Consider the following 10,382-nt stretch of genomic DNA (forward strand, 5'->3'; position numbering starts at 1 on the left):
GAAAATAATTTGAAGATAATTAATTCATGAGAAGTATTTTGAAATTAATCTAATTTTTATTGATGGGATTTATTTAGTTTATTTTTTGAACATATATCTACTAGAAGTTATGGGTCTCCGTCAACTCGTTATCAAATAATTAAGGAGCTATGGTAAATTAATTTTCTGCCAGCTGTAAGTTACAATAACTTTACAGCTGATTACTTGTTAATGGGATCTGTTTATAAATTTACTTATTTTACATGAACTTTATGTTTTGGCCCTTTAATTTTTATAAACTTTGTACTGAGCTATAAAATTTGATGATTTATCAATTATAGCTCCAGTATTGGCCTCTTCAATTTTACATATTTATAATTTTTTTCATTTTGGCCCCACTCAAACTAAAACCGTGGTTTGACCGTTGGTTTTTTATTATTAATAGTTATACTATTACTTTAATAGATAAGTTTATTTAAAATTATGTTCTTAATTAATGAAATAAGATTATAAAATTAAATAAGGGGTTTATATAAAATTTAACTCTTTTTCTTAATAATAATAAAAAAAGTTCTACCAAATCTACTTCCAAACATTCAAAGACTAAGCTTTTACTAGCAAAAGACAAAATAACTTGGTAGTAAATAACAATACCATAAGATAACCATTTAGTAATTTAGTGGTAAACTATCTGCGTTTACACTCATATGGATAGAGGTTTGAGTTTCAACCATCTCCTATCCCTTTACGCTTAGATAATTGTGGTATAAAAGCCACTAAATAGCATAACAAAAACTACTACATCATATGTGAATCTACAGATCTAATTGAATAAAAACAACCCTAAATTCTAGATCCAAAACTTATCTTTCGACTTATTAGTTTATTAACCAACAATAATGAATTTATAGTAAAATTTCCTGAAGTAGTACTTAGTCCAAGAAAAAAATAAAGAAATCTATGTATAACTTTTGATTACTTAATCTTTATTTATTTGACATGACTATTTGTAAAAGTAATATTAATTCTTCCCCCTCCCCTATTTGATTGTTTGAAAAACAAAAAAGCTATTTCCCCGACTTTAACCCCGAGTCCCGCCCTAAATTGAAAAAAACGTATCGTTTTGATTAAATTGAAAACGGACCATTTTCAATTTAATCTGCAATCAGAAACCATAGACTCACACACTCTCTTACTTTCTTTTTGACAAACCACAAAACCACACCCACAAATAGCAATCACCCAATGGTCACGCGAACAGCCGACATAGACGACGGACGAGCCGCAGACGACAGACCACCGCCATCACGCGATTGGGATCTCCGTTGCCATCACGACAGTCACGTGACAGCCCGCACTCACAAAGCTAACATGAACGACAATCAACACTCCTCATCCACTCACAAAGCACCACACCACGGCTCCCCTTGGCCAGGTCTCCACTGCCATCACCGATAATTCTGCACCTGAGGTAATGAAATGATTATTTTAGAGTTGATTAAGATTTTGGCTGATTGGGAAATGATTATTTTCCCGACTTGTAAAATTGCAACAATTTGGGTAATATATGGTGATTTAGTAATGTGTTTGTGTGTTACTAGTGCTGGAATTGTTGCTGCTAGATTTTTTTTTTTTTTGTGTTTGCATGTGTGGACTCCCAATTATTTTGAAAATTCGGGTAATAGCTAGTGATTTAGTATGTGTTTATGTGTTACTGATGCTGGAATTATCTTGCTGGAATTATTTTTACTGGAGGTGTTACTGGTGTTGGAATTATTGCTGCTGGAATTATTTTTTTTGTTTGTGTGTGTGAACTCCCGATTGTTTTGAAAATTTGGGTAATATATGGTGATCTAGTAATGTGTTTATGTGTTACTGGTGCTGAAATTGTCTTGCTGGAATTGTTGTTGTTGGGTTTTTTTTTTCTGGAAGTGTTACTGGTGCTAGAATTGGTGCTGGAGTTGTTGCTGTTGGAATTTTTTTTGCTGGAAGTGTTACTAGTGCTGGAATTGGTGCTGGAATTGTTGTTGCTGAATTTTTTTTTTTTTGGTGTGTGAACTCTCCATTGTTTTTGTTTGTCTCTGTTTCTATTCATGTCTCAACTACAAGCTTCTGTAATCAGTGTTTGGCCTGGGCATAAAATTTTTTATGTTCTGATTTATTTTTGATTTTTTTTTGTTTTGTAGTTTTTGGATTCAATTAACCACAATGTCATCTAGAACAAGTGAAATTCGAAACTCGCTGCAAGTATGTAAAGGATGCGGTAATTAGATGGAGTTATTAACGTCACGTACAATAAATAATCTGAATCGTAAATTTTGGCTTTGTAAAGGATGTAAGAATTTTCAATGAGCAGAAGATCGTAAACCAAACAAAGAGAAAATTGACTTGTTAGTGGAGGAGGTTAGGAAGTTAGCATTGGACATTAAGTGTTTCTCTGTTAAATGTCAATTATTTCATAAACAACTCGAGCATATGTAAGAATGTGAAATGCATAGCGATTGTATGACGACGAACTTCCAAGGAGACAAACACCAAGATATGATTATATTAAAATACTTGTGATTGTTGTGGTATGTTATTTATTTAAGTGTTATTTTTAAGTTGTTTTAATTTGTGCTAATGTATTACTTAAAGACTAGTAGACATGTAATAACGTTTTCTTTTGAAATATAAGTTTATGAGTTATTTCACTTTGTTATGTTAGAAATTATATTTATTTCAATTGTTGCTGCAACAACATAAATATAAATTGCATATATAGATGTTAATTAACTTAGTAACTACATTCAACAACTGAATATCTCGTTTGGATTCAAACAATGACAAAAACAAGATAATATATCAAAACATAAGCTACCTTGTATCATGTGCTGGGATCATTAGCCGAAAACTCAGTCCGATTGGCATCCTCGAAATCTTGTTGTAGTAATTGCTGGAAGTTTATATAATGAACTCCTTCATAATTTATCCAAGGCTGATAATAAAGGGGGAAAAATCATGTTGTGGGAATGCCTGTTGTACAAAATGTAAAAAACAAAAAAACAAAAGAACACAAATTAATAAACAAATGACAATGAAACAACACTAACAGTAGGTACATCAAAAAAAAAAAAAATCACCATAGTTATATTGCTCGCTTGTATTGGGATTGCATTAGCTGCTTGAGAAGATAAATCATGTGCCTCTGAGTCCTACGAAAGTAAGCAATAAACATTTAAATTTTGTATTAAATTAATTTAAAATGAATTTATATGAAATTAATTTGTATTGAATTAATTAAAAATGAATGTAATAGAATTATCTCTGTTGTTGTACTTAATGAAGTATTGTTCGACTTTTGTTTTGCCTTTTTAAATTGCTTTTGCTTTCTTTGAGAATGTGGCTGACCCTTACGATGAGATATTATTGGATTTTGTATGATTTCCGTACAACTTCTCGACCCACCAACAACAGTTGTATCTAGGGATGGCAAAATCCGGGTCCGGGTTCGGGTTTAGTCTTTCCGGTTCCGGACTCGGATGATCAATTTTAATTACCGGACTCTCATATAACCCGGATTTTTTAGCTCCGGGTCCGATCTGGGTTGAACCCAAAAAAATTTGGGTTTCCGGAATGCGGGTTTTAAACCTGGATATATGCCTAAAATTAAAAAAAAATTCAAGCATGCCAATTTCGACTCTTTGGTAGTTGCAGAAACAAATAGAACTCATGGGATCTTGCGAAGATAGTGGAGGATGAAGAAGATGGGAAAATTAAAGAAACAAAGAAAGCCACATGATTCCATAGAAAGCACATGATTCCACAGAAAGCCACATGATTCCTTGAGCCCAAATCTCAGAATAAATCTAATTTTAACACATAAGGTAGAAATTGAAACTTGCAGAGAAGTGCGGCCACCGTCGCGATGTTGTGATGCTGATGATTGATGGATGATGATGAACCGACTACTGAGAGAGAGAAATCTCCGAACCAGATCCAGGACCTCTTCTTCACCAGGATATGAGCTAAACTTCAGCGACAGGACTTGGGCTAATCAAAAAACTCATTTGATTTCGAGAAGGTCAAAGACATGAGAAGAATAAGCAATCAAAGAGGTACGGTCAAATCAATGCTTTCAATCAGCTTTAACCAATTCTTTGATTGCTCAGTCGAAAGAATCGGGGCCACGTTGATTTTGAATTTATTTGCTGAATTCTGGGGAATGAACATGAGGAAGCGGCGGCCGTAGGAAATGTAGGGTTTGTTTTGTTTCTCATTTTTTTTGCTTTTATACTTATAAATAATAATTTAAAAAATTAATTAAATAATATTTAAAACAAAAAATCCGGGTCCGGGTTTCGGAAATCCGAGTTCAGGTGAACCCGGATAAGTCCGGGTTTAAGAAAATTAAAACCGGATCCGGATAAAATATACATCCGGTGCGGGTTCAACCCGGTCTGGATCATCCGGGTTCGTGCGGGTCCGATCCTGGTCCGGATTATCTTGCCATCCCTAGTTGTATCTTCGTTTTGACAACGAACATTCAACGACACATCCTTCATTGCTTTTTCGATCTAAGTCAAAACATTTTTATGATTTTCTTCATTTTTTGAAGCTACATCAACAACATAATAAAAAGCAGCACACTCTTCTTTATATCGCTCGTGTTCAATGCTCGAACTCCTTACATCATAACTGAATTTCACTCGACTGTAGCATCTCTACACATGTTTCCTCCATCTTCGTATAATATACTTTTCAGGAAGAAATGTTATACGGTTACGTATCAACACTACAATGGCGTGTTTGCAAATAATCCCTCTACATTCAAACATTGAACACGCACAACAAATTTCACCGTCTTCCTTTTAAAAAATAACTTGAAAAGTCTTCTCTTTACTCTTTTCATAATTTTCAATGACTTCATATTCTGATCCCCTACAACTGAAAACCTTACAATAAATCTTATCTATTAGCTCCTGTTGAAATTCTTGAAACTTGAAAATAGTGTATACTTCCTCAACTTGTTTTTCCACTGCAAAATTTGTATGACATGGCATCCGTTAGCTGAAGCACCTAGCATATGCCTACTGCTCTTTTTCAATTTTACTTTCCATTGCTTTCTTATATTTCTCCACAAACTGCTTCAAAGTTGTTTTTGAGTTAACATACCCATAAAAAAAAGCATTTATACTTTCATTACGTTGAGTGATTGACATGCCAACCCAAAAAGTGGTTTTTACAAAACACAAAACCTAACGATATATTTCTTCATATAAACCATTTAACCACTGATTATCACCAAGATCATATTTATGTAACATGTCATGCCAAGCTTCCTCAAATTCAACAGGAATGTGTGAATCATAAACAATAGCATGCAATGAAAATCTAATGGCATGGTATTCTGCATACTTTCCCAACTTCTCATGTACCTTTTTCAGAATATGTCACAAACATCATTAATGCCTAGTATTTGGAAAAACAATCTTAATTGCATTTTTCATCGCTCTGTTTGGTCTGTGATGATTCCAAGAGGAGGAGAACCGGACATACATGATAGTCATGTGTCAAATAACCACGTAAACGTCTTCGTGTCCTCATGCGAAATCAACCCACATCCTAACAAAATAGAATGACCGTGACGATTAATTCCAACAAAATGAGCAAATGACATGTCATATTTATTCGTAAGGTATGTGGTGTCAAATGTAACAACATCTCCAAAGTCTTTGTAGGTTGCCTGCTTCTTATATCTGCCCAAAATACATTTTTTAACCGACCCTCCTCATCCAAGTCAAGACTGAAGAAAAATTCATCATTTTCTGCTTGCATTTTCTTAAAATATTTCTGAATTCCAGCTGTATCCCCTTTTCCAAGCCTTAATTGTCTTGCTTTATCAACATGATTTCTAGCATCTTTTTCTAAAAATGTGACATTTTCATAGCCCCCAGTCTCAACAACAATAGACTTGAAACTTCGAGTCATTTTAATTCCTCTTGCTTCTTCATTTATTTCAAACTGTTTTTTTACATAAGGACTAATGGTACGGTTACATCGATAATACTTACTCTTGCTCGGACTTACGGCATGGTTGTGTTCAAGGAACAAATTTCCAATTACCAATTTTCCACTAACAAAATCCAAACGTCCTCCAATTTTAGCATTGCATCCAATTTTTTGGTTAGGTTGAAGCCGCAAAACATGATTGGATTTGCTTTTGGACTTGTTGTTTCGCCCACAAGTAAATGTCACATATCTTATACTCTCATCGTCCCTTTTTTTACAAGATCTCCGCATCACTGGAAATCCCTCTTGTTGGCCATAAGTTTTGTAATATTCAAACATTTCATTCGGACTATTAAAACACATCCAAAGCTTAGGCTCATCAACTTTTTCCACCAATTTTTCATTATTTCCTTCAATATTAGCCTCCTCTAAATCTTCCAATTTCTCTACTTCATCAACCTCCACTTCATCAATCTCATCCATTATTGCTGCAAATTATAATAATTCATAAGATTATTAAATAATTATCCCAAATTCATAAAGTTTAGAAACAAATAAAAATATAGACAGAATATTATTAATTCATTATCCCTAATTCATTAAGTTTAGAAACAAATTAAACTGAATATTATTAATTAATTATTACGGTTCAGCAAATTAATTATACAAATACAATAATTTAGATACAAATGCTCACTGTTCAATAAATTTAGATATAAATGCTTATGGTGCAGCTCACAAATTAAAATCAAACCACTCACGATTCAGCTCACAATCATGAAATTTAGGAACAATAAATACAAACAAATGCTTACAGTTCAAGATCAGACAGGTCAAGATCCAACTTTCACGAACCAGTTGGCGTTTTGTAGTTTGGAAGTTCTGTTCTTAGGGTTTTGTAGTTTGCAATTTACAATTTGGAAGTTCTGTAACCAACAGAGCGTTGTGGTTGAAAGTAAATAGAAGGACAACGAGATGTCGATATGCTCGCGACGTCGTTTGATGAAAACGGAATGCTCACAACGTGCTACCCAGCTGAAATGAATTGAAGCAGAGCAGAGCGACATTGTTCGATGAAAACGGAATGCCCACACATGTGCTACCCAGCTGAAATGAATTGAAGTATAACAGAACGACGTCGTTCGATGAAAAGGGAATGCTCACACGAGTGTTGTCCAGCTGAAATTAAGAGGAAAAAGGATAAACGATGTTGTTTTCACAATATTCGGGGCTTGACTCGGGGCATATAGTAGAACTGACAAAAAAAAAAAAGACTAAATCAACGTGTGTCAATGCATGTATTAGCGTACATAAAAAGATGATATCATATGAAAAGGTGAGTACGCACGATTAATCTCTCTGTAAGACAACAATGTACAGTACCAATTAACAAGCCATGAAATAACAGAACCAATTTATTGTTAGAATTAAGGCATTGATCGTACGGATGTACAATGGCAGTCACTACAATAAATTGAATTGGCCATGGCAGCAGCTGCAGCCCCCCAATGGGGACATTGGTGCCCATTGTAATTTAATTCCACGCACGCACCAAGCGAAGATAGAAGATGAAGATGATGTACAAAAGAATTCGACAAGAGGGGATGGTTTACAGCGGGAGCTGGGCACTTTTGTCTTTTGGGGCATGTGCTTGTGCACATGGATTGACACTGCTTCTGCTCATTCAATTATTTATAGCTCCTATCATGTTCCCTGGACCAAAATTTCATGCTTTGCTTCTGCATTGGCAGTTCTACTTGCATATTATCTCATGCAATGATTGATTTAACCAACGGTTCTTATTAGTTTTACGTGTATTATTTCTTTCTGAGATTTCTCCTTTGCCTATTAGTGGAGCAGTTTTCCGAACCTATTGCTCAGCAGATTCCTGAATAATCGAGAGTCTTAGTATAAATTTCAGATTTTTTTTTAATTAAAAAAAAAAGAAAGAAAAAAGTGCAAAGTTTTCTTAGCCCACTATGGATTAGTTGAATGACTTGACTTATGGGTTTGCTCAATTTGCAGTTCAAGCTCTCGCTGACAGTGACATCTCTCTTGAATGAGAGCAGATTTCATGCAAACAATTAGAGTTTTGATTAGATATTTATGTTATGGTACAAGCTGATTGTCCAAGCCTAGAATAGGTCACATCTATCTTCAAATGGTTAGAGAAATTTTTATTTTCGTACAAATCATATAAGAGGACTTGAGCTTTACCCACAAATATTGAAAAAAAGATTAGTTATCATCCGATTAATGGGTGATTTCCATCAAAGATTTTGTTTTGATTAAAAATTACTGAAACCTTGTTTTCACTCACACTTTGAATGAAGTCTTTTGCCTGTGTTCACAGATACGTTCAGTTCTTGGATGTACTCCAACTTCATTTCTTGATTTCTCTAATCCTGGAAAATTTGTCAACAAAATTTTGCATAAGGTAGCAGTTTGGCATCCCACAAAAGAACATAAATGTGTTGGCCGTACGCATATTTTATATGTGGATGTTACAAACCAACATACTGTATACACATGGTACAATCTCAACCGCAGTGGTTGGCATAGTAAAATCTGTTAATTAACTCGGAAAATTAGGTGAATCCACCACCTATACATATGGATGGCCAAAGAACTCAGAAAATAAAAAAAAAATGTATTTAGGGAATGTTGTGTCCCAACAAAGATCACACCATGTAAAAAATTATATATTGTTTTTCACTTCCCAATAATATTTATAATAAAGTTAAATTCAGCAGCAACTGATCAAGTAGGCCAAATTAAATGTATTGGCCCTAACCCTTGACAGTCTATTTATTATATCCTAACGTCAATAGCAGCCCTTGACACTTCAAGTTTCAACCGAGCAAAACCTGAAGCCTCTTCCTATACAAAATTTCCTAAATTTCATAAAGTGAGGCTTTCTTCATTTTCTTGGTAGCAAATAGCTATTAATGGCCAAGGCTAAGCTCGTCTTTGTCTTGCTTGTAGCAGCACTCTTTAGCATTTCCATTGTAATGGCAACTGAAACACAGAACCATCTCGACACCGTAAGTTATTAAAATTTTGTGGAATCCAATCAACTTATATGTATATACGCTTGCCGATTTAACTTTCAATATAACTTGTGATTAATTTGCAGAATGGATATGGCCCTGGGAGTCTAAGGAGCTACCGTAAGTTTCACTGTGATCATGATATACCCCCAGTAGCTTTAAATTTCTTCTTCTATATTAAGTAGTTACGACATGATGGACTAATATGTAATATGTTTGTGTAATTTTGGGATGTCAATAATGAAATGGATATGGATGCACATGCAGAATGCCCATCACAGTGCACAAGGAGATGTAGCCAGACGCAGTTCCACAAACCCTGCATGTTCTTCTGTCAAAAATGCTGTGCCAAGTGCCTCTGCGTCCCTCCGGGGTTCTATGGGAACAAGGCTGTATGCCCTTGCTACAATAACTGGAAGACCAAGCGCGGAGGACCCAAATGCCCCTAAAATTTTACCTGTAATATCTCTGCTTTCACTAGTGTATTTCCTTAAATTTGGAATTAGAAGGTTATTTGGTTTGCTGGGGGTATGTTATTGTTTGTGTACGGAGTGGCTGAAGATACGGCTCTGTTGCTGTTATATTTGTAATTTGGTTGCTTTGTTTATCAAATAATATTAGCAGAGTTTTCTTCAGGTTGATCTTTATGTTCAATAGAGAAGAACTTCTGGCATGAACTCATTAACCTGGTCACATTTGCATCTAATTTACAATTTTGGATGCCATGGAGGTTGGGGGAAGTTTGAAAACTTTGAAGTTGAAGATGAGTTGCTGCTGGTCGGGTGGGTTGAAGCCTGAAGGCCTGCTGGAGCCATGGCGGCCGACATGGGCCCATGGTTGCAAATCCACAGTCATTTGCCACTTTGCATATTTAATTTTGATGAAAGATAAATAAGCAGAAGTGGATAGAAAATTCATCTATCATCCATCCTCTTTTATTTTCTAGTAAAACGTAATGTAGTCTAATGTTAAAGGAAAAAAATACATAATTCTTTTTTTTTCTCAAAAAAAATGTTTATACACCTCATTAAGCTAATACTAGATAAATTTATAATATTGATTAAATAATAGTTTTTGTTAGTTTTGACTTGGGGCTAATGTAATAAAATTAATAATTCGATAAATATATAAGATTGTAAATTTTCAAATTTTTTCGTTGGACCAAATCAATATATAAATTAAAAATTAACTAATTTGAAACTAAATATATATGATATGTTTATGATTTTTTTTGTTGTATTGGCATAATATTTTACACATTTCATCATCATTGTTGATTTTTTTACCTTTTTCAGATGAGACGCCATTGTTGTATTTTATGTGTTTTTTTATGGGGTATTTTATGTGTTATGTTAAAAGAAA

At 34.3% G+C, this 10,382-nt stretch overlaps 1 protein-coding gene across 1 annotated transcript; it reads left to right on the top strand.

Moving 5' to 3' along the window:
• The first annotated feature begins 8,692 nt into the window (after positions 1-8,692).
• LOC18048628 (gibberellin-regulated protein 6) lies at positions 8,693-9,654 on the top strand. The gene is made up of 3 exons (XM_006440534.2): positions 8,693-9,014; positions 9,107-9,140; positions 9,288-9,654. The coding sequence occupies exons 1-3, from the start codon at positions 8,919-8,921 to the stop codon at positions 9,467-9,469; spliced, it is 312 nt and encodes a 103-aa protein (XP_006440597.1). The 5' UTR covers positions 8,693-8,918; the 3' UTR covers positions 9,470-9,654.
• Positions 9,655-10,382: the final 728 nt, after the last annotated feature.

The sequence above is a fragment of the Citrus clementina genome, unplaced genomic scaffold (genome assembly GCF_000493195.1).
Source record: "Citrus clementina cultivar Clemenules unplaced genomic scaffold, Citrus_clementina_v1.0 scaffold_3, whole genome shotgun sequence".
In the NCBI taxonomy this organism is placed as follows: Eukaryota; Viridiplantae; Streptophyta; class Magnoliopsida; order Sapindales; family Rutaceae; genus Citrus; species Citrus x clementina.

Bases quoted from the DNA above. Each gene is read 5' to 3' on its own strand.
- LOC18048628 (XM_006440534.2), top strand. From the start codon at position 8,919: ATGGCCAAGGCTAAGCTCGTCTTTGTCTTGCTTGTAGCAGCACTCTTT. The intron at 9,015-9,106 runs GTAAGTTATTAA...ATTAATTTGCAG, and splicing joins CACAGAACCATCTCGACACC to AATGGATATGGCCCTGGGAG. The intron at 9,141-9,287 runs GTAAGTTTCACT...ATGCACATGCAG, and splicing joins TGGGAGTCTAAGGAGCTACC to AATGCCCATCACAGTGCACA.